The sequence below is a fragment of the Cervus canadensis genome, chromosome 2 (assembly GCF_019320065.1).
Source record: "Cervus canadensis isolate Bull #8, Minnesota chromosome 2, ASM1932006v1, whole genome shotgun sequence".
NCBI lineage: Eukaryota > Metazoa > Chordata > Mammalia > Artiodactyla > Cervidae > Cervus > Cervus canadensis.
The window spans coordinates 15363686-15387396 of record NC_057387.1 but is presented as its reverse complement, the minus strand read 5'-3'; the positions used below and the strand labels follow the sequence as shown (position 1 = coordinate 15387396).

At 43.7% G+C, this 23711-nt stretch overlaps 2 protein-coding genes and 1 non-coding gene across 41 annotated transcripts in view; all 3 read left to right on the top strand.

Moving 5' to 3' along the window:
- The window catches only part of UBAP2L (ubiquitin associated protein 2 like), a 43549-nt gene extending 23878 nt beyond the window's left edge, over positions 1-19671 (top strand). For 9 of the 38 annotated variants that reach the window (XM_043455460.1, XM_043455446.1, XM_043455555.1 and 6 more), the window contains 17 exons: positions 1714-1912; positions 2366-2643; positions 2789-2961; positions 4012-4201; positions 4912-4966; positions 5367-5541; positions 6490-6562; positions 7665-7860; positions 7951-8039; positions 9268-9321; positions 9867-9948; positions 10567-10784; positions 11150-11255; positions 16228-16295; positions 17364-17561; positions 17976-18026; positions 18875-19508. In XM_043455460.1, the coding sequence (XP_043311395.1) occupies positions 1714-1912; positions 2366-2643; positions 2789-2961; positions 4012-4201; positions 4912-4966; positions 5367-5541; positions 6490-6562; positions 7665-7860; positions 7951-8039; positions 9268-9321; positions 9867-9948; positions 10567-10784; positions 11150-11255; positions 16228-16295; positions 17364-17561; positions 17976-18026; positions 18875-18970 (2301 nt within the window). In that variant the 3' untranslated portion in view covers positions 18971-19508. Of the gene's footprint in view, positions 1-1713; positions 1913-2365; positions 2644-2788; positions 2962-4011; positions 4202-4911; positions 4967-5366; positions 5542-6489; positions 6563-7664; positions 7861-7950; positions 8040-9267; positions 9322-9866; positions 9949-10566; positions 10785-11149; positions 11256-12695; positions 13100-16227; positions 16296-17363; positions 17562-17975; positions 18027-18874; positions 19509-19541 lie in introns of those variants that run through there. The other 29 variants (XM_043455755.1, XM_043455763.1, XM_043455736.1 and 26 more) reach the window with 8 other exon arrangements.
- Positions 9657-9791, top strand: LOC122437519. Its single transcript, XR_006268331.1, has one exon. It is a non-coding gene; the product is annotated as a small nucleolar RNA SNORA58 (small nucleolar RNA).
- Positions 19672-20655: 984 nt separating the features above from the next.
- On the top strand, positions 20656-23297 carry HAX1 (HCLS1 associated protein X-1). Of its 2 annotated transcripts, none has more exons than XM_043455889.1 (7): positions 20656-20837; positions 21339-21643; positions 21781-21968; positions 22384-22435; positions 22559-22665; positions 22795-22885; positions 23034-23297. In XM_043455889.1, the coding sequence occupies exons 1-7, from the start codon at positions 20785-20787 to the stop codon at positions 23117-23119; spliced, it is 882 nt and encodes a 293-aa protein (XP_043311824.1). In that variant the 5' UTR covers positions 20656-20784; the 3' UTR covers positions 23120-23297. The 2 variants fall into 2 exon arrangements, with proteins under 2 accessions (XP_043311824.1, XP_043311833.1); XM_043455898.1 differs by having other exon boundaries at positions 20683-20837; positions 21339-21601.
- Positions 23298-23711: the final 414 nt, after the last annotated feature.

Below are 23711 nucleotides of genomic sequence, written 5' to 3'. Positions count from 1 at the left end.
AAATTGCCAAGTCAGCCTCTAATCCAGAAGTTTTTTAATTTTTAACCATTATCCTAAAATAATTTCCTGTGTTAATGGTAATTTGGTGGTTAATATTCTGCCATATATGAATGGCGACAGGTGAGAAAAACTGGAAGAGAAGGGAAAGGGAGAGAAGTGTTGGGACCAAAAAGAAAGAAAGAAAATGGGGTAAAGATGATCAGAAAATAGCTTTCAGCCCCTAAGATAGATGACTTGAAAAGGGTTAAGTGCTTTGTGTCACTTTAAATTACCTTTAAAGCCTGGAATTTCAGATTTATACCCAAATCCAAATTCTCATCAAAAATTGAAATTTCAGTATATTTCCACTTTACCCTTAACATTCTATTTAATGTGTGTCATGTGATATGTTAAACTAAACATAAATACTATTCTGTTCCTTATTATCTGTATTAATTAGTGTGCTATTTAATGTAGTTTTTTCCTTTCAGGATAAATTACAGGATTAATTTCCCTTAAAATTTAATAGATATAAGTAATATAGGAGTCCTTATTATCATGATATGTGAATATAAAGTAATTTTCTGTGTCTTTAATGTTTCATGCTTGCAGAGTATTTGGTAATCATTGCTGTGTGGGATCATTTCTCCTACAATCCTGTACTTTCAACTAGGTTTTGGCTGTTTTGGTTTTTCTTTGTGTAATCTTGAAATGCAGACTGAAGTGCAAAAGAAAAAGTCTTACCTTGAGTTGGACAGATTGATTTTGTATAAGTGCTGCTTAATGATGAAAATCATGATGTGGTTAAATAAGAACCTAAGAAAGACTAGATTAAATCTCCTTAGAGTTTCTTTAGAATGGTTAATTTTCTGGTGTAGGATGGTAGTTTTACTTGGTATTGGGGATCCCCCAGAAGCATCAAGAGTAAGTTTTTCTTTATTATCATGATCGTCTAGTGCAGAAGTTGGGATGGTCCCTAATTTTGCATCTTTTCTCTCTGCTAGTTACTAGAAGCATTGACATGAAGCTCCAATTAGTTGTTTTTGTTCTCTTTGAGCTTTTCAGTGGAAGGGGCAAAGACACTAATGACTGAAGTGAAATTTTATGTCATCTTCATGTTAGCTTAGTAAACAGTTATCAATTGTTTTAAAAATTCAAAAAAGGGGGAAACCCCTCCTCCAGTCATTAAAGAAATTTCTGAGGACTCCCGTGGTGGCCCAGTGTCTGACTCCACGCTCCCAGTGCAGGGGGCCCAGGTTCAGGGAACTAGATCCTATATGCCACAACTAGGGATGCCACAACTAGAGTTGCCTTGTCAGGCAACTGAGACCTGGCATGGCCAAAGAAGAAAAGGAAGTCCCTGAGAAGGAGGGAGGGAAGGGTGATGGCAATGGTATCAATTTTAATGGCTCTTAAATTTCTTTGAGTGCTTTCTATGTGTCATGCACATATTAAATGCTTATCTATTGTTTGTTTAATCCTCCTACACCTTTATGAGATACTACTATTATTTTCAGATGAGGAAAATGAGGTACAGATGACTACAAGTCATTTTTCCACAATTATAACCAGGATTTAAGTCTAGACAGTCTCAGTCCAGGCCTTATGCTGTAATAGACTATTCCATTTAGTGACATTCTTTATACCGACTCTTAACCCAGATGAGTGTCTTTTTGAGTGGCTGAACAAGGTTATTTGGCTGTGGATTTCTCTAATCTCTGTGTTGATCTACAGGTGAGCATGTTAGGGAAAGGATTTGGTGATGTCGGTGAAGCTAAAGGCAGCAGCACCACAGGCTCCCAGTTCTTGGAGCAATTCAAGACTGCTCAGGCCCTGGCTCAGTTGGCAGCTCAGCATTCTCAATCTGGAACCACCACCACCTCCTCATGGGACATGGGCTCTACCACACAGTCCCCATCGCTGGTGCAGTATGGTGAGAAAGATGGAAAGTGACTGAATTCTTTAAGCGTTGGAGGATTACTGCCAAGAGGCTGGCAGGAATAGTTCCCACACTCATTTCCCCTTGTCAGAGAGGCTCAGTTCAGATAGCTGGGGAATAATAAATATGTAAGTTGAGGCTGTATATCTCTTTCATCAAATTTAACCCTGTACACATTTGCAGTCTTCTGTTGACGTGAGGATGTTTTGGATTTTTCCTAGATTATCTTCAGTATTTGAAAACAGTGTGTTGCCTTTGGAAGAGTTTATGAACTTTGCCGTTTTAGGACCTTATACTCTGAATATGGGCCATTTCTAGATTGCTTTCTTACAAAGGCAGTGTAATAGTGTTGATTTGATATAACCCAATGGTTGTCACAGAATGATAGTATTTTCTTGAGGTTAATGAGGACCTCTGGCCTCATACCTATTGGATGTCCTCATGCAGATTTGAAGAACCCAAATGATTCAACAGTGCACAGCCCCTTTACAAAGCGCCAGGCTTTCACCCCGTCTTCAACCATGATGGAGGTGTTCCTTCAGGAGAAGGCACCTGCTGTGGCTACCTCCACAGCCGCACCTCCACCCCCGTCTTCTCCTCTGCCAAGCAAATCCACCTCGGCTCCACAAATGTCTCCTGGGTCTTCAGACAACCAATCCTCCAGCCCTCAGCCGGCTCAGCAAAAACTGAAACAGCAGAAGAAAAAAGCCTCCTTGACTTCTAAGGTATTTGAACTTTTAGATAGATATTATTTAGGGCAAAGGATTTGAGAATTGAGATTGTAAGGATGTAGTTTGGAAGTCTGATGTGGGATTTGTTATCAGTCTTACAATAAGGTTATAGTAAACCATTTCTTTATCTTCTCTACAGATTCCTGCTCTGGCTGTGGAGATGCCTGGTTCAGCAGATATCTCAGGGCTAAACCTGCAGTTTGGGGCGTTGCAGTTTGGGTCAGAGCCTGTCCTTTCTGATTATGAGTCCACCCCCACCACGAGCGCCTCTTCAAGCCAGGCTCCAAGTAGCCTCTATACCAGCACGGCCAGGTAGAGGAAACAGCTGTCATAGACTTCTTTTAGACTTTTACCACTTTCTGTAAGTCTCTTGTTGATTCCTAGAACTCTGGACAGCCAAGGCTCTGATTGAAGGAAAAGCAGCCACTTGTAGCAGTTTGTTGAGTGCTTGTTACTAGGTTTTTTCATAATTCTAAACAGATAGAAATATATCCTTTGGGTACTTACAGAATGTCCAAGCACAGTTCCTAGAAAGGTGTACCCCACCTTTAAAGTACCTTGGCATCTGCCACAACCAACAGTGCTTTTGACACTTTGAGACATTTTGTGTGGATTTAAAGCCTATGAAGGTTGTAACTTTGAACTCCTAGGAAGGAGGTAAAATTAAAATTAGTAGTACAGAATTAAAAGAAACCTTTCCTGTAGAACCTTTTCTATTTCCTATGATAGATATCAGGGAAGTCTATCTTAGGCAATAGAAAATCCTGGAATTTCAGAGTAATAGGTGTCCCCCCGCCCCCTCCAATCCTTAGAATTTAAAAGTAGAGATGCCTTGCCCTAGCCTAGCTCTATTGAATCATAGTTGTTGTTAATGCATGTGAGTATTTTTAAAGTTCTTCTCAAGAGAATTTTGCTCTTGGGTTTTTGAGAGAGCCAGGAACTGAGAATTCCTTAAAATAAGCAAAAGGTGGTTTTTCCTGTGCTTAGGGTTCTTGTTACGGTTGTATGAAAGGGACCAAGAGTAGCGTATCCTTTCTACTGACTTTTAGCCTCTTTTTCTAATGACAGCAGAATGTAGGGACACAAGAAAATTTTCTCTTCCTTTAAGAGTTGAAAATGTTTTCAAGCTCGATTCTTAGCTTAGATACCTGGCTTTATAGGATGTGGAAATTCCTACTGTTGCCAGGAGAAAATTGTCGCAGTATCTTTTATTTGTTCTTGAAGTTTGTCTTTTTGATTATAATCAATTTGATTAGAAGTTGATTGTAATCAACTCTAGTAAGTTACTTACTCCACTCTTCGAGTATCAGTAGATCTGTTCTATTCATTTCTCTTGAGATTTTCCTTCTCCATTCCCCACAGTGAATCTTCATCCACAATTTCATCTAACCAGAGTCAGGAGTCCGGTTATCAGAGTGGCCCAATTCAGTCGACAACCTATACCTCCCAAAATAATGCTCAGGGCCCTCTATATGAACAGAGATCCACACAGACTCGGCGGTACCCCAGCTCCATCTCTTCATCACCCCAAAAGGACTTGACTCAGGCAAAGGTATTGGCTTCATTAGCCCCTGGGCATTGGTTGGGAGAATAGAAGATAAAGTCTCTTAAATATTAGTGTTTTACTTCTTGACAAATGGTACTGAGATATCTCTGAAATGCTGATTATGAAGCTTAACCTCATTTTTGTGGTTGGTGAAATAAAAAAAAGTTCTGTGCACTAATCCTGGAGACTTAGAGCCAGAAGAGCATTCTCTTTGCACTAAAGATTCATTCTCTCTAGTAGAATCATTCTCCAGTACCTGTTTTCTTGGAAGATCTGATTGCTAGACTGCTGAGGGCATATCAGTAGACCTCACCTTGCTATGTCTCGGCTTGGTGAGGGGGACAGCATATGCCAAAGGAAATGTGGAGAATGTGGAATGACTGTCAGATGCAGCCAGCAGAATAAGTGGTTTGGCTGAACTGTCTTATTCCCACATCCCTCCCGAGGGATCATTGGATTTGAACCTCTCCTTTATCTGTTTGGGGTTGGGGATCTCTTCAGCAGTTTGGGCATTGCCTCCTATTGCCCTGGGTAACACAGGGTTGGTATATCTTTTGTTGTTTTAAAGTTTTTGTTGTTTTTCCTTTGGGTTGTGTACATTATGTTAATCCTTCTGTTAACTTGCAGAATTTCTCTGAAAGAAATTGGTTGGCAAAAATTAAACTTGAGTCAGTGTACTAATAACCTAATCTATTCATTTGTCTATTTCTTACCAGAATGGCTTCAGTTCTGTGCAGGCCACGCAGTTACAGACCACGCAATCTGTTGAAGGTGAGGGTTCTCCAGGCTTTTTCCTCTAAATTACAGTGTTTTTACTCCCCTTTCAATATTTTTGCATGTTGTAGATTGTCATGAAAAGACCCCTGCCTCAATGATCAAAACTTTTGGTTTTATTTTTAGCTTGATTTTTTCTACCTTGATGTTTAATCTCAAACCTTCCTAAGTTTCAGGTTCTCTGTCTTGTAACAGTGATAATCCTTTTGGTTTCCTTTATTGGACGAATGAGATTGGTACTGTGAAATGCTCGGAATTTAAAAAAAAAGATTGCACCTAAATGCCAGTGGTCCATTACTAAATAACTCATACTCACACTCTTGCCTTCGGGACAGCCTAGGACTGTTGTCACCTCTTAACTTCCTCTGATAATGTGAATTCCTTTCTTTATTTCCAGGTGCTACGGGGTCTGCAGTGAAATCTGACTCACCTTCCTCTTCGGGCATCCCCCCTCTCAGTGAAACGGTATCTGCAGCTTCCTTACTGACGACAACCAATCAGCACTCATCCTCCTTGGGTGGCTTGAGCCACAATGAGGAGATTCCAAATACTACCACCACACAACACAGCAGGTGATTTGGGGTGAGGATGGAGGTTTGGGTTGGTGGATAGTAATAACAGAGCTCTCTGGTTCTCTCTTACCCCCTCTGCCTAGCAGAGACCACATTATCTAAGTGGATGACCTACAAGCTATGGGAAGTAAAGACAGAGGAGGCTTTTTTCCCTTTCTCAAAACCCATTCTTGTTTTAACTGCTCACTACCCCTCGCTGGCTATTGTGTTGACCTTATGATCTCAGATCTGCTTGGTCCCATATTCTGCCTTCTTTGCCTGGGTTGTTTTTTTATTTAATTGAATTATAGTTAATTTATGATGTGTTAATTTCTGCTGTACAGAAAAGTGATTCAGTTATACATATACATACATTCTTTTTTCTATTTTTTGCATTATGGTTTATCACAGGATATTGAATATAGTTCTCTGTGCTCTACAGTAGAACCTTTTTGTTCCTTCATTATTATTGTTCCTTCATTTTATGTATGTACTAGTTTGCATCTGATAACCCAAAACTCCAATTCTATCTCTTTCTCTTCAGCAACCACAAATTAGTTCTCTGTGTCTGGCCTCTGTTAATTTTTGTGGCTGCGCTGGGTCTTCATTGCAATGCATGGGTTCTTTGTTGCTGCACATGGACTTTCTCTAGTTGCAGGGAGTGGGGGTTACTGTCTAGTTGTGGTGTGCGGGCTTCTCATTGCAGTAGCTTCTTTCCTTGCGGAGCACAGGCTTTAGGGTGCACGGGCTTCAGTAGTTGCAGTGCATGAGCTTTAGTTGCCCCGAGGCATGAGGGGGTCTTAGTTCCCAGTCCAAGGATCAAACCTGTGTCCCCTGCTTTGGCAGGTGGGTTCTTAACCACTGGACCACTAGGGAAGTCCCCAGCCTAGTCCCCAGTTCTTGACTGAAGCTCCACGTCAGGCAGTAACCGTAGCACTGTGGCTGATGGCAACCACTTTATCCTTACAGCACGTTATCTACTCAGCAGAATACCCTTTCGTCATCAACATCTTCTGGGCGCACTTCGACATCCACTCTTTTGGTAAGTGTGAATGTGGGAAAAGGAAATGTGGTCTTATTATACTCAAACAATTATCTAACCATAAGATTCTCCCAGGAAGCAACTCTTGAAAATTTCTTCATGAGGTGGCAAAATGACAACAGATCTAAGGTTGCAGGAAAAGGGGTAAAGGACACTTGAAGCCAAGGGAGGCAGAAGAATCCAGAAACACTGCAGAGCTGTGGGCTAACTCTTAAAGCCCCGGGCATTACTTTCCTGAGTAGATGACTTTTTTTTAAGACACTGATGACTTTTTTTTAAGACACTGAAACTGGGTGGGGCTTTGTATGCTGTGATAAATTCTGTAAGAACATTTTTTTTTCTAACTGATACAGCCATTTTCACTCTGGGATTTGCCAAACCTGAGTCCTGAAAATAAGGAGTCTAGGCATCCTATGAAAGTAAAGGCCAAAAAAAAAAAAAAAAGAAAGTAAAGGCCAGATGAGTGCTTTTGGCTAAAGAATTAATTTCACTGTTGTGATTTTGTGACAACTATATTTGTGGAATTAAGCTGAGATGGTAAGGAAAAAAACTCAGTTCAAAAGGACCTGTTTCAGGGAAAGCATGTCTGGTTTGTCAAAAGCCTGGGACCAGGTAATGAGGGCTGAGGCTTTCTTAGGATTTTCTCTTTCCTCTAGTATACTATTTCAGGTTTAAATGCATTAGAACTTGTACTTTTTTCTAGCCTCTGAACTTGTCTGTTGTGTTAGCCTAGTGAAGAATAGTAGTCGAGGAGGCTATGATGTATTTTTCAGACCTAACTTATCTTTTGTCTCCTTGGGCAGTCAGTATTGGTTTCTAGGGAGTTTGTCCCTACTCGCTCTGCTGCTTTTTGAACAGGGTGATAATGTGCAGTGGACCCATTGCTAACCATCTTTACCAGATAAATCTTGGTGAATGTGTAGCTGGAGAGTATTTAATCATTTATTCTAGTTATTTTGGCAGAGGATGCCCAGTACCCTGCCTCAGCCTCTTTAATTGGGAAGTTGGTGTGACAGAATCAACAGAAGGGAATGTCTTTCCTGACCTGTTACACTAATCACTGTCTCCTCCTCCTCTTTTCCACTGCACTGCCATTTTGAAGCACACGAGCGTGGAGAGTGAGGCGAATCTCCATTCTTCCTCCAGCACTTTCTCCACCGCATCCAGCACCGTCTCTGCTCCTCCCCCAGTGGTCAGTGTCTCCTCCAGTCTCAGTAGTGGCAGTAGCTTGGGCCTCAGCCTAGGCAGCAACTCTACCGTCACAGCCTCCACTCGAAGCTCAGTTGCTACGACTTCAGGTAACCCTGTGTAGAAGTTCAATTACCTTCCTTTGGGATGGAGGAGCAAAGTAGTGGTGTGACAGGATAAAAATATAATTTCTCTTTTAGGAAAAGCTCCTCCCAACCTCCCTCCTGGGGTCCCGCCATTGTTGCCTAATCCATATATTATGGCTCCAGGGCTGTTACATGCCTACCCGGTAAGTGAGACTGAATGATCTTTTCCAAAAGAGGAAGGTGGTATGCCTAGTCTTTATTGCTGTGACTTCAGGTGGAAGACTATACATAATTAATGAGCGGTTGTCATGTGTAGTCTTTAATCTTTGTAGTTTGGGGGGGAAATAATTTTTTTTAAGAGGAAGGGCTCAACCTAGACCAGGTCCTCTATTGTGTATTTTCTCTGTGTGAAAGAATTACTGGGCCTCAGAAGCCAGAGGCTAGAGTGTCACTGTGAACTTGTCTGTTGTGTTAGTGAATCCCTCAGTTTCCTAGAAAATTATTTTCTCTAGTTGGATTGATTCCTAATCCTGGGGGTCTATGCTGGCTCTGACCTATGAGAGTAGAGTTCCCTGAGTTAGTCTGTGGTTCTCTGAGAATAGGTGAATAACAGGAGTAGCCTTTTGTCTTGCTGTGTTTTATGTATTCAGTGCTTATTAAGATGAAGGATATTTATTTAGAAACATTTTTTTTAAATACCTGTTTTTTGAACTTATGATTACCAGGGGATACAGGAGGGGAAGAGATAAATGGGGAGGTTGGGACTGACATGTACATACTACTGTGTGTAAAACGGGTAACTAATAAGAACCTGCTGTGCAGCACAGGTAACTCAGCTCTGTACTCCAGTGGCCTATATGGAAAAAGGATCAAAAAAACAAGAGTGGATATATGAGAACCTACTCACCTGTAACTCACACAGCATTGTAAATACTCCCCCCCCCCAAAAAAAAAATCAAAACACCTGTTTTTGCCTTCAGAGAGTTTAGATTATCATACAAATTAAATACCCAGTGGCACTTTTTAAATAGTTAACACACTACCTTAGTATCCAGCGGTTAAATAATAGAGTAAAATGTGAATCCTTTCTGAGAGAGAGGAATTTCAAGCCATATTTTGAAGGCTAATGGAGAAAAAGACTGGCAAAATAAAGTTAACTTTTCATGTGTGACTTATGTACCCCACTGCTACCCAGAGGACAGCCTAGTTGAATCAGTATGTAGCTCAAGGAAAACTTCAAGGCCTTTCATGAATCATGTAATCTCTTCGCATTTCATTTCTTAAAGAAAATGAAGGAAATAATCTGTGTCCTCTTTTTTTCTCATGAATGAAGATGAAAGTTCTGTTGATTTATCTTGTCTTTTAGCTCCTTGGTTTGCTACCATCATGACCAGTTCCCATTAATACTGTTAACGTGTTTTTATCTTTCAGCCACAGGTATATGGTTATGATGACTTGCAGATGCTTCAGACAAGATTTCCATTGGTGAGTATATGGATGTAGAGCTTAGAGAAAGAAAGTGATCTTAATGTTTGAATTATTCCAGATGTTTACTTGATAAGTCACAGACTTGGCTTTTTCTCAACCTATTAGAATGTACTTAGAGAGTGGTTCTAATAGAAGGTTACTTTAAAAAAAAAAGTTGTGGCATCTTTGAATTAAACATATTTTAAGCTTTCTTTATGTCTCAAACACTTTGATGAATTCTAGAAGGAAGATGTATTATCTTCATAGTGGTAGACTATTAAGGATTATATCTAGAGGTTTAAAATTTATCTAAAATATTATTGGTACTGATGGACTTGAAGCGTTTTCCTGGTGGGCATACTTGTAGACCTTGCCTGACTATCTCCATGGCCAGGCAGGGGGGACAGTGTATGCAAGAGTAATATGGAGTTTGTGCTAGCTCTTGCCAGCTCATTAATGGCTGGATAAACTGCAGTTCTCCAACATTCTCTTGCTTCTCACCTTGTACAATGTGTCATGCCAATAATGGGTGGCACTGAGTCTCTTTTATTTCTGTCTTTCAGGATTACTACAGCATCCCATTTCCCACACCCACCACTCCACTGACTGGGAGGGATGGTAGCCTGGCCAGCAACCCTTATTCTGGTAGGATTGGGATGAGGCTGAATAAAGGGAAGCTGTGTTGGTATTGGTGGCAGAAACCTGATTAGTAGATCCAGTTTTCACCTTAAGATCTTTGACAGAAATATTATACAAAATGGATGTCATGAATTAGGGTCAGTAGATTTAGAGTAAGTATAGAGGTTGAACTGACCTTCCTTTGCTCATCTCTACTCCTGTTCCCTATTTACATGGCAGTCTTATTGCCTTGCCAGGCCACAGGCCTGACCTGTTGTCCTTATTGACTGTCACTGTTTTTCAGGTCCTATATGGAGTTTTCCCCATGCAGGAAAAGCAGAGAGGGGAAGTAGGGGGTCGGGTGGGGAAGAGATGAAAGAACATAGGTGGGCAGAGAAACCATATAGGAGCTTTATTCTGGAAGCTTGTCTCTGCCACAGTATTGCACAGCCATGCCTCATTAGTCCTTGACTGGCACTGTGCAGAGTGTGTCCTGAGCAATGCTAAATGGAGCCTCAAAAAAATAAAATTCAAAGAATTGAACTTTAACCAAGTCTCTCCTGGATCATGTGAAACCAGAAAAGGTAATTCTACATTGATGTGGGGAGTAAAAGAGGCAGATACATTGAGCCTCTCCTTTCACAGGTGACCTCACAAAGTTCGGCCGTGGGGATGCCTCCTCCCCGGCCCCAGCCACAACCTTGGCCCAACCCCAACAGAACCAGACGCAGACTCACCATACCACGCAGCAGACATTCCTGAACCCGGCGCTGCCTCCTGGCTACAGTTACACCAGCCTGCCATACTACACAGGGGTTCCTGGCCTTCCCAGCACCTTCCAGTATGGGCCTGCTGTGTTCCCTGTAAGTGCTTGGACTTGGTCTTTACTTGTAGTGAAGAATCCTCGACACTAGCCTAGCTACTTTCAAAGCTAGATGACTTTTTGATAACAAATAAGGAGGAACAATTTCCACTTCTGGCCTGGGAGAGGGATTGGGGCTGGATAGGTGGTATTGGGATGAGGGACTCCCTGTTGTTAGAATTAGCTAAAGGGGCAATGTATAGCTTTGCTTCCCTCAGACTGTCATTCACTCCCTGAGCCGTTTTGCTAAGCAGACTGGACAGCCTGCTTCAGGATGGGTAGCCGTCTTGAATGCCCAGTCTCTGGAGTAGGTTAAATGGTAACTTTGCCGCCATTTCACTGTAGTGCTGGCCTTTTGTTCTTCAGGTGGCTCCTACCTCTTCCAAGCAGCATGGTGTGAATGTCAGTGTGAATGCATCAGCCACCCCTTTCCAACAGCCAAGTGGTTATGGGTCTCATGGATACAACACTGGTAAGCTAACCTTGACCCCTGGCTGTCATTGGGATGTTATTAAATGAGTTTCAGGGAGGAAGATTTGATGCTTGAGAAAATAGGACTGGTAAGGGTGTGCTGCTGCTCCAGGTATGATTGTTCATGTTTGTCTGACTTGGGTTACTGTCTGAGCAGCACCAACAGAAGAGCTTAATAGAAGAACATGTATTTATTACTCAGGACGAGAATGCCCTGGGGCACAAATTGGCTATTAGAATATGTTGGCTGGCCTACACTTTGGGTGGGAAGCAAGGGGCCCACCCAAATCTAAGCAAGATTTTACTGAGATTTTTCAGTGGGGGCAGGTGTTAACATTTAAGGTACTGGTAAGTACAGTAGGTGATATATTCATTCACTGAATAGAAGAGTTAAACGAGTTCGTAGCTAAGACGCTGTAATAGGTTTGGTTGAAATCTCTTTATAGTACTACTTTCCTCATGTGGCCTCTCATTTTATTCCCTATCTAGAGGGCCTAAGATGTGGAAAGAAAGGAGTAGGGCACAAATGCTCAATGGAGGGAGAGTTGGACCTGTGGGTTCCTTCATTTGTATGGCTGGTTTCTTCACAAAGTCCACTGTACAGCTGAAGGCAGGGAGGGAAATACGGGGATCCTCTGAATGGACGCTGACCTAAAAGATATTTATCCTATCCTTTACTCCCATACCTGACACCTACTGTCTGTTTTTGGAAAGTAAGGAAGTAAGAGTTTTTGAATAAAACAATTCTACTTTTCTCAGTGCCTAGTAGATGTGTATGGAGAGTAGGTGGTTGCCATTGCTTGGGGTTGAAGTTGAGGGTTGTTCTTTAAAATTCTTAGCTCAGTTATGGTTTCATGATGGTTTGGATGGAGCTGCACCTGTGTTCTTCACCCTTGTATGGGCTCCAGATGGTTAAAATTGTCCAAGGTTTTTCAGTAATTGGGAAACTGAGCTGAGAGGGCAGTAGGTCTGGAAACTGTCAATCAGGTGGAGCTTTGAACTGTGTTGTATGACTTACAGTGAGTTGAGATTTAAAGTAAAGAAATCCTGAGATAACTCACTGAGATTAAACCTCCTGTATTTAAACTCACTGAGATTAAATACACAGACTCCTTGTGGCTCGGGACCCCTCGCACTGAGCAGGTCAGCTCTAGTCCTTGGTAGGGAGGCTTACAAGCTCTTGTCTTAGAGTGGCCCTCTTACAGGAGTTTAGGGTTAGGTCTTAGCTGGACCAGATTCAAGAATTTTAAGAGGTAGATGATTGGTAATATAAGAAGGTGGCATTACCTGGTTGTGGAAATCCTAGTTTTTCCCTAAGATTTCAGAAACCTATAACAACCCTTTGAGGACCCCCAGTTCCCAATCCCACAGAGGGCTCTTGTCATCCCATTCCTCATCAACCTCTAAATTCATTTATTTTTATGTATTTGATTCCTTTTAGGAAGAAAATATCCACCCCCTTACAAGCATTTCTGGACGGCAGAGAGCTAATTTGGCCCAAGGCTGGGGGCTGTGTTTTGTGTGTGTGTATAGATTTGCACTGAAGTCTTGTTTCAGAAACCAGACCACTGAGGAGAGCCTGCTGAGCTGTGGCCATGGCCTGCGTGGCTTGGGGGAATGAGTTTGTGGATACCTTCTGGGCTTTTGAACTTGCCCTTGCCTCATTTCCCTCTGCCCCATGTGTCTGACCCTGTCTTACCCATTTTGAATTCAAGCGGTGCAGCACCTCCTCCGAAGCATCAATGCACACACCTGCTGTTGCTTTTGATTTCTGGAAGGCATGTAGTTTCAACTTGTAACAAAATATTTGTAGTCCTCAATAAACTGTGGTATTTCTTTAGCTAACTCTGGCGTTCTTTCCGTGCATGTCTTTCTGGACTCTAGGAGCCAATGTTGTGCTGTGGGTGGAGGGTGGCCATAGTCAAAGAACCATTAACTTTTCAGTATGGTGACTCTGTTAAGGTGGGGGAGGGGAAGTGGCCTTAGTTCTCAGCCTGTTGATTGGTTGGTAAAGAAAGCTATTTGTAGAAAATTCCCCATTCTCCATGCTGCTTATAGCTCTTCACTTTTCAGTTTAGATCTTCCCCTTGTCTCTGACATAAGCAGAGAGGAAAGGACAGAAAAATGAGTGTCATGTCATTGTAAAAGGCTAAAGAGATGGTGTTCAGGACGGTTGTTATGAAAGTATCTTCCAGGTTTAGTACCCACGTCTGGTTCCCAGAGGCCACATGGCTGGCTGAGATCTGATAAACTCTTGAGTGACCAGCTAGTTGATGACTCGGGCTATGGAAACTCTTCTAGCCTGGAACATTATTCTTATAGTCCCTTGATGGCTTTTTAGGGATTGTGGATTATTAGTCAATTCGCACTTGTTGGGTGTAGCTAAGGATGTGTGGGAGAGGTTTCGCTAGACATCTCCTTTACGGAAATTCTCACCCCCTCCTAATGCCCTTCATTCGTAGAGTTAACTTGGATACTGAGAACTCCGTTCTTGGTTAATTGGAAACCCAGATATTTGACCTTCTTTGTATTTGTTCCCAGCCCTCTGAAGTAATTTTGTCTTTTGAGTGTGCCCAGCTTTCTCAGGGGTTGCCATGCTGGGAGAGATTTCTTGTTTCTCCTCCCCGCCATCCACATTGTGTTTGTGTGATCATCACTGCTTGGGAGTGTGGATTAACCAGGGGATGTTGACTGTTGGAAGGAAAGCAAAAAAACTCTGTAGTCTGAGATTTCTAATTGATGAATAGTAGGTAGGGAAATGAATGCCTATTATTTTCTAGGGTCTCAAATGCTTACACTGAGTCCATTTAGGGCTACTACACTATTTTGTTTTTTTCTGCATCTCCAGTTGTTTCAACCAGTAGCCCAATCAAGGCTTCTAGACTAGAAGCTGTTTTTGAGCCAGTCCAGCCTCTAGAAAGAATGAGACCAGTTAAGGGCACATTGGAGCTAAATTCCTACCACTAGACTTGAGAACAGCCATCTCTTCCATTCTGTATGGGATGACCAAGGGTGCTGGCAAGCTGTTTGAACCTTCACTGTAAAGGTTATTGTCTCTTCTGGTTTCCCTCAGAGATGTTCTATTTTTATCCTGTCCATTTCACCTTACTCAACACTTCCACACAAACCTCCTCGTTAGCTTAGCTTTTTTCATAAATGAATTTCTGTTCCTAAAGTTATGCCTGTTACCAGTGATGTGCCAAATGGGCACCTGGGAGCTGAAAAAGGAAAGGAAAAAACTACCTGGTTAGTTCCTGTGTTGTCCCCTTTTACTCCAGCGCCATTAAAATGTAGAGTTGATGCTTCGAAAATGGGAAAGTGTTTTCTCATGCTTGGTTTCTGTTGTTGTTTAGTTGCTAAGTCATGTCTGACTCTTGCAACCCCACAGACTGTAGCCTGTCAGGCTCCTCTGTCCGTGGGATTTCTGTGCCCAGAATACTGGCGTGGGTTGCCATTTCCTCTTCCTGGGTGTCTTCCTGACCCAGGGATCAAACCGACATCTCCTGCATTGGCAGGCAGGTTCTTTATCACCGAGCCATTAGTGTCTGTAATTCTTTTCTTTTCCTATTTTGTGTTTGTTCCTCCCTGAAACTGGACTTAGGATATGGGAGGGTTTTCCAGGGTAAACGCCACTTCTACTGGGAAGATTCTAAAGTGGCTGTCCAAGGTGGGCTTAGCTTTTGAAGGCTGCCTTGGTCTAGGGAGGATTTGGATTTTGGAGTTTGAATGGAGATTGTTATTGAATTGTGGGTAAATGGAGGATTCCTCATTTGTGACTCCATCAGTGTGTGTGTGTGTGAACGGAGATCGCTATTGAATTGTGGGTAAATGGAGGATTCCTCATTTGTCACTCCATCAGAGAGTGTGTGTGTGTGTGTGTTGGGTGAGTCCATCAATTTAGTTCTAAAAAACTCATCAAAATGATCCTAACAGCAGAGGAAAATCCAAAGACCCAGACTGAAGTTTTTCTGAAGTCTCGTTTTATCTCACTTTCTGAGATTAAACAGATGTTTAGAAAACAAGCTTTAAATTCCTAGTAAAATTTCAGTTACTTTTTCTTCAATATTTGCATACAGTTTCGCTAGTAAGATGCTGGGTTATTTTACCTGATGGCTTTTTTCCTATTCTTACTGCCTCATACCCTGGGAGGTACAGTATGTGTATTTCAGTTTAAGGAGTACAGATTAAAATGGGGAATTGTATCATTGTGGTTTCCATAAAATTATAGTGGTGGTATAGGGAGTTTTTAAATAGGAAACACACAAGTTGCTGCAGTATGGATTGGAGCTTTTACCTCATGGAAAAGCTGAAATTGTAAACTAGAATGACAGTTGGATTTTGTGTTCCACCTAGGCTATAAGAGATAGCCTAACCCTGTCTATCCTCTCTCCTCTCCACACTTAGGCTTAAATTGAGTAAATGGAAATTTGCTCTTTAAATTGTAAGTATGTAGCCTAGTAGTACCAAGACAATAGGGAAGCTGGCATAAGTAAACTGAGGCTCTGAGAATGAAAGTGCTCTTGGGGGTTGAACTGAACTTCTCCTTTAGTACTTTCCTTATGCTGTGGAGGCATGAATTTTGAGCCCACTCAGCAGCAAGACGGCAGAACTGAGTGGAGTTTGGGCTGATTGATTTGAAATGGACATGAAAAGTTTAATACAGTCCTGTTGGGCTTTGGCACAGAGAGTGTTTTGAAAGTCATAGGCTAGTGAAGTTTGGCTATATTCCCTGGTGCTCCCAAAAACAACACACCTCACTCTCACATAAACGGTATATATCGGGAAAGGGCAAGAGAACTCCTTAGGGAACCTTCTTGTGTCATGAGCTCTTATTCCTCAGGACTGACATGAAGTTGGAAAAACAGACCAAAATTCCCTTGCAGTGCTATAGCTAGAAAAGCATCATCATTTCCCAGGGATGGGGCCAGACAGTCAGCTGAGCTAACCCTCCTGTCTGTTTCCTCCTCCCCCAGGTGTGTCAGTCACCTCCAGTAATACAGGCGTGCCAGATATCTCGGGTTCTGTGTACTCCAAAACCCAGGTAGGTGCCTGGCTCTGGGCAGAAGTGGAGAGAGAGGTGGATATCAGGGAGGGGGAGTTGCAGTGACAGAAGAACACTGAACATGGGAATTCCCTTGCTGTCTGGTGGTTAGGACTTGGCACTTTCATTGCCATGGGCTCGGCTTCAATCCCTGGTCGGGGAACTATGATCCCACAAGCCATGTGGCCAAAGGGCGGGGAAATACAGGGAACAAGAACAATCTCCTTAAGAGAGGTATCAGGAAACCCATCCTACTAGAAAGTGAGTGAGTTCTTAAAGTTTAAATTTAGCCCTCTTGGAAAAAAGAAAAATGTTACAGGAAGATGAAGTGTGGTAAATTGTTGTGATGTCATGTCGTTTACTGTGCAAGTTTTCCTGGCCCTTTACTTACTCCCAACCTTTTCATAAGTTTCTCAGAGAATAGATACAGAATGGAAGGAAACTAGTTCTTCCCATTCTTTCTAAGTCTATAACAGAGTGGGAAAGGATACAACACAGCCCAGTAATTAAAGCAAGGAGGCATCCAAATTATGCACAGATTAGTATTGTGTTGCTCCCACACGCACACCATAAATAATTAAAAGTTCCAGGTAAAGTATTAGGAGTTGTGGTGGAGTGCTTCATGACCAAGACCATTAACACTTAAGATACCTCAGTGTGTATTCATTTTTTAAAAAAAATATCCAACAAGTTCTAATTTTTACCCAACTCCAGAGGTAGTGCTAATAGTGCTAATAGTAGTCAACAGATTTCCCTGTGTTCATGAATGATGTCAGATTTCACAAAGTGCTCTCACACATCTGTCCTCTTATTTGGTCCTTACAACTGAGAGGTTAATAGCATCCCTGATTCATGTAAGAGAAAACAGGCTGACAGACTGAATAGTTTTCTCAGGATCACACAGCTATTAAAGACTAGAACTGAGGCAGAGACCTGAATATCTGACTTCAAGTGCAGCATTCCTGTGACACCATGCTGCTCTATCAGGGTGGGGGATCTTAGATTCAGAAATTCCAAGGAATAGTTTGCTGATCCTTTTTCTCTCTCTCCTCCTATTCTTCTGGATAGCAGTCCTTTGAGAAACAAGGTTTTCATTCCGGTACTCCTGCTGCCTCCTTCAACTTGCCTTCAGCCCTAGGAAGTGGGGGGCCCATCAATCCGGCCACAGCTGCTGCCTACCCACCTGCCCCCTTTATGCACATCCTGACTCCCCATCAGCAGCCGCATTCCCAGATCCTTCACCATCACCTGCAGCAGGATGGCCAGGTAATAGCCCTTCCCCCTCTTTCCTTTCCCTTCCTCTTCCTTCCTATCCCTAAAACTACCTCCCCTTTCCTTTTCTTACCCTTCCTCACCACCAACTTCACCCAATCCTCCCCAGCGCCAGCCATGGGCACACAGCACATACAGACACAGCGCACATAACACGAGGGGCCAGCAAAGGATATGTCAGAGAGGGGCCAGATTGCAACCTTTTTTCCCTGATTCCTTTGGTGCCTTTCTCCTCCACCTCCTCCCATAGCACAGTTGTCCTCATCCCATCAGACCTGGCTCACACCTCCCCTCTTAACCTCTCCCAGCCTTCCCCCTTCCCTGACATTGTAGCTTTCCCTTCTAATGGTGGAGTTCTATTGTCAAAGTTTGTCCCTTTATTTTCCATATATCCTGGTTCTGCCTCAGCTACCATATTTGCAGATGATTCTCTGTTGCCAGCGCCAGCAGGAGGAGCAGGTAATGAAACTGAATGATGATATGCTTGAACCCACTCCTTTTCAGTCCCCATTTCACCTCCACAGTCTCAGGGAACGTGAAGAGAAGAGATTGCACGGTCACAAGGCGGGATACACGAACACACACACCTTGCTGAGCTCTCTGGCCTCCCGTTCCTCTCTCGTCCTCCCCTCCTCACTGCTCTTTTTCTTTCTACCCTTCCCTGACTTTTGAAACACTTGGTTACTGGAATGGAAAGGATTCTTGGAGCAGCATCTGGAGCCTGGGGCCTCAGACTCTTATCTTCCCTGAAATAGGCTCACAGATGTGATGTGTGATAGGGCTGGGGAGCCCTGGGGTGGTGCAAGTGACCTCTCCCCCTTCCTCATAGGTGGCTTGGGAAGCTACAGTAAGGACTTCCTTGCTCTCAACTACAGATACCCAAATTGAGGCATTTATAGGGATCAGTGAAAGTGAAATCACCTTGTGATTACCCATCTCCAAGAGGCCATAATTCTCTCTAGAGAGTTAGCCTTCGGGGAACAGGAGAGGATGGGTTTGAGGGGTGGGGGGAGGTGGAATTGAAAATGAGTAGAACTGATTCACTATCTTGCCTCCAAAAGTATCCTGCCCTCTTTTCATCTTTCCCTTATTTAAAGTTTATAGGTGCTTTTTTACTTGTCAGAGGTGCTTTTAACTGCCGTATAAACCAAATTTCTGATGGTTGAGAAGCAAGCTTCAGAGTAGTTTCTAAGCCAGGGGAATGGGAGAGTAAAACAGTTTCTAAATCTCCACTTGAAGATGTCATAAATTTGTCCCACTAACTCGACATCTTTTTCCTCCCCATTCACCCTCCCATTCCCCTGCAGACGGGCAGCGGGCAACGTAGCCAGACCAGCTCCATCCCGCAGAAGCCCCAGACCAACAAGTCTGCCTACAACAGCTACAGCTGGGGGGCCAACTGAGGCCCCGATCCTCTTCTCCCGGTCCCATCTTCTGAGAGGGCTTCTCAGCCTGGCAACTATGGAAACAGCATCAAAGAGAGAAAAGAATGTGGGGGGTTCCGCTACCCCCCACCCCCAGCGGCCCACCCCATGCCTCAGCTTCACGTCTGTCCCATTCCCATACCATCCCCACTCTGTTGTATGTATTATAGGATTTGTATTTTCTCCTTTTTTTTTTTCTTCCTTTCCTCTCTTCCTCCTCCCTTGCATTCAAGATTATGAAACTTTGCTGTGGGCCCTGCCCTCTCTTCTCCTCCTCCTGTTCACCCTGGTGGTGTGTGGGTGAGGTGGGGAGGGGGGACCCCCAAATATATATCAGCCCAACAGCCCTGAGTCTCCTCCTTTATTATTAGGAAACAAAACAACAACAACAAAAAATGGCGTCATGAATATGAACAGCATTGTCAGATGAATTAGTTGAAGTGGTTTTTTTTTTTTGTACTGTGTCCTCAAATTTAATGGATTAATGTGTCTTGTATATATAAAAAGAAAACCTCTACCTTCAGCCTCTGCCCATTCTTGCTCCGTCTAGGATGTCCTCAGTCTCGTCGATGACCAGCTTGGTGAATAAATATTACTGTACCAACTGGGCCTTCTCTAGCAGGCCCCGAAGGCAGTGGAATAAAAACGGAATCTTCGCCCTTTAAGAACTCTGACCTTAATGTGCTGCCGTTGAGGGGATTCCCTCGCCCTCCCTCAAAAATTTCACAGTGGTGCCTGGAAAGAATCATTGCAAAACTTCATTTCCTTCAGATCTGTAGCAGATTTTAGGGAGTGAAGGGAGTGGGATAGCTGATGGTGGAAAGGAAAGGGATTAAGCAAGAACTGAAAGAAATCACTTTGTATCAAGAGAATCAAAGTTTAATTTAGATGGGTCCAGGCAAATGAACTGGAAAGAAATGAGTGCAAAACATGCACTGTTGACCAGTAAAACTGAAGCAGTAGGTCTTGCTTCTTGAGTGTTTTCATTTCACACAGCTAATATCCAAACCCTTGAAAAGGAGGAGGCTAGAGCAAGGCCAGGTTTGGGAAGGAGGTGGGGGTACAGAAAGGGGGAGAAGCTTTGAAAGTCATTGATAGGGGATACTGATACCTCCAAATTCTTCCCAAAACGACTAGTTTCCCTTGCTCTCTTACAAAGTCTATTCTGATGATTGCAGAGCCTATCTTGACAAACTAAATAGCTGGAGAGATGAAGTTAAATCCATGCATTCCTGTGTCTTTTACTCTGGGGATGTCATTATTAAAGTAGGAGCTTGATACATTTTGTCCATTCCTCTAATACCAGACTTAAGTCAGGCGAGAAACATAACAGGATGAAAGAAGGGAGCGAGGTGGGTTAAGGCAGAACACTAGTCCGTGGGTGTGGTGAGTCTGCAATGAGGGAGGGTCTGGGTCCGGTTCATTTGTGTGGGTGGGGTGCCCTCTGGCGGCTGTCTCCAGTGCCATCAAGCGTCAACCCCTCGAAACCCTATTGGAGTGGGTTGGTCGGCGAAAAGAATTGGCTTAGAGGGCAAGTGTTCGTTGGAAAATAAAAATTCAGTACGCCCGCCCCCTTCACAGGAAACAGGTGGGGGCAAAACTGAAAGCCTTTAGAATTTGATAGGATCGCCCGCCCCGCCCTTCAGCGACGGCCGGCTTACGGTTGTTTTACGACAGTGTGCGATCGCATGCTTGCTTTCCGGCAGCGTGGTCTGACGTTCGCTCAATTTCCGACAGCGTAGCTCTGGCTGCTGCCAGCTGTGGGCTTCGAAGGTTCGAGTCCCACTGCGGGAATGAGCCTTTTTGACCTCTTTCGGGGCTTTTTCGGCTTTTCTGGACCTCGAAGGTGAGAGCGGGTTCGGGCCAGACACGGAGGGGCGGGAGTACTCTGAGGGGAGCTTGACCCTTGACACCCTATTTTTGGAAAAACATCCTTTTCTCCACTCCTACAACTCCTGCGGAAAAGAAGGTCAACATTGAACACACACCCCCGACAGTAACCAGGGCGGTCGTTAAGAAACAGCCGCTTAAGCCTTTCTCCAATCTAGGGTGATGCAACAGGGGTACCGGGTGGGGAAGACAATGGGGCTCCGGGGAAGAGGACAAGTGAGCAAGACCTTGGGGGAGGGGAGGGGAGGGGAGGGGCTGGGAAACACTTAAGAAGAACCGCAGGAAGCTGCGGGGGCGGGACACGACTTTGATGAAGCAAAACAAACCTGATGGCCAGTCCTCTACCCTCGCTTCAGGGTCTCAGATCCCAACTCTTGTCCCACTCTGTCGCGCATTAGCTGATGTTATGGTTTAAGTAGTACTGAAGTTTTGGTGGCTAATCTGCCTCCACCCCTAGCCACAGAGATCCCTTTTTTGGAGGAATGACTCGCGATGAAGACGAAGATGATGAGGAAGAGGAAGAAGAAGGAATCACGTGGGGTCGTGGGAACTCGAGGTTTGAGGGTACCCAGCCCCCCGAGGAATTTAGCTTTGGCTTCAGCTTCAGCCCTGGAGGAGGAATGCGTTTCCACGATAACTTCGGCTTTGATGACCTAGTACGGGATTTCAATAACATCTTCAGCGAGATGGGGGCCTGGACCTTGCCTTCCCGCCCTCCTGGTGTGTGGATGCTCCTGGGGAAGAACCTGTGGTTTCTACTGGGTCGGTGGGTGAAAAAAAAAATACTTGCAGAGAGTAGTTGGGGTTTGGGAAGTGTGAGAAAGCTGATGATTTCAAGGAGATTTAAAAGAGCCCAAGTCCTTTCCCACTCCCAGCATCCACCTGCCACCTTTCTGCAGAACTTCCAGGTCCTGAGTCAGAGACACCTGGTGAGAGACGACAGGAAGGACAGACGCTTCGGGACTCAATGCTTAAGTATCCAGATAGTCACCAGCCCAAGATCTTTGGTGGGGGCTTGGAGAGTGATGCAAGATCTGAATCCCCCAAACCAGCACCAGACTGGGACCCCCAGAGACCTTTTCATAGGGTGAGTACATCTGGGCCTGAAGTGGGATCTGTGGAGAAGACTGCAAAGACTGGAAACCTTGCTGGAATCTAACAGACTTGGGTTGTATTTATCTGTTTTCTATATTAAACTTTGTGTAGAATTTTCTTTGGGAGGAAATGGGAGTTCTGCTTTTTGTTAAAAATTACTGTAGATGATCCTTGGAGAAAGCAGAAATGTTGAAGGAGGACAGAAAAGTGTCAGTTCAGGAATGCTTTTTGGTAGAGAAATACATGAATCAGGTAGGAAGGAGGAGGAGTGAGTAAAGAAAGCCATCCTGCTGGGATCATTTCTCTTGAAAAAAGTGGTTTTGGAACTTGGAAATAGTTTGGGCTCTGGGGCCCCTCAAATTTCAGATTGAAAGGTGTCATTTGACCTACTTTGGCTTCTTCTACAGTTTGATGATGCGTGGCCTGTGACCCCCCACTCTAGAGCCAGGGAAGACAATGGTAAGTCTGGAGGGAGAGGACATTTACCAGCCCTGTAGTCTCTCTCCCTGAAATTTCTGTCCACCACATTTGTTCCCTTCTTTGCTTTGGACTCTTTCTTGTTTCCTTTCTGTGCCCTCCTAGATCTTGATTCCCAGGTTTCTCAGGAGGGTCTTGGCCCGGTTCTGCAGCCCCAACCCAAAACCTATTTCAAGAGTGTCTCTGTGACCAAGATCACTAAGCCAGATGGGGTGAGTTGGGAGAGAAGGGTAAAGGCAACTGTAACCAGAGAATGTTCTGGAAAGGGGGACTATGTAAAGAAACCAGTGAACTCACCTTTAGTGATGTTAGGGATATGGTGGGGGGACTTCTCCTTGTAGACTATAGAGGAGCGCCGGACTGTGGTGGACAGTGAGGGCCGGAAAGAGACCACAGTAACCCATCAAGAGGCAGGCGGCAGTCCTAGAGGTGGTAAGTGAAGAGTATAAATGAAAGGGATCCATCTCTCAATTCCATGGGAAAGGGAAACCGTTACTCTCCTGCCCTTTCACATTACTGCTCTCCTTTGCCTCTTTGCAATCCCTTTGATTTAGCCTGTGTGTATCACTTTTTCCTTTAGGTCCAGAATCACCAACACCTCCATCCTTGGATGATTCTTCATCCATCCTGGATTTGTTCCTAGGACGTTGGTTCCGGTCCCGGTAGCCTTGTTAATTAACCTCAGAGGCCTTTAGATTCTTTCCGCCTCCTACCTTTGCTTGGTACTAATGGGCTTAGCTGTCTTCCTGCCGCCTCAGGTCCTCGGGTGTGCAGAACAGTGAACTGAAGGTCTGTCAGAGTGTCCGTCACCCAGACTGACCAATAAAACCTTTATTTATGCTAATGCCTTGGTCTTGGTTTTGTCATGGCTATTCCACTTACTCACACTATCCAGGGCTTCCCAAATTAACTTGGCCCACAAAAAATTATCTCTTAATTTTTTGCTTTACTTACAAAACTGATTTTGATAAGTAAGGACCAGGTACCTTTAGAAAATGATTTTCCTTATGAATAGATAACTAGTGATAGTTCCAGGGAAATTTCCACATGCGGATGCATCAGTTTTAAAAAAATGATGTGTGTAAGTGTATGGGGAAAAACTGCTTCCCTATGTGTGAAATTACTATGCTTGGATAATTCAGAGAAAATATAACTAGCGAAGCATTATTGGTCATTTTAACAAGTGGTACTGGAAAAGCTGGACAGCTGCATACAAAACAAGTAGATTAGAACTTCCCATTACACCAGAGAGAAAAAT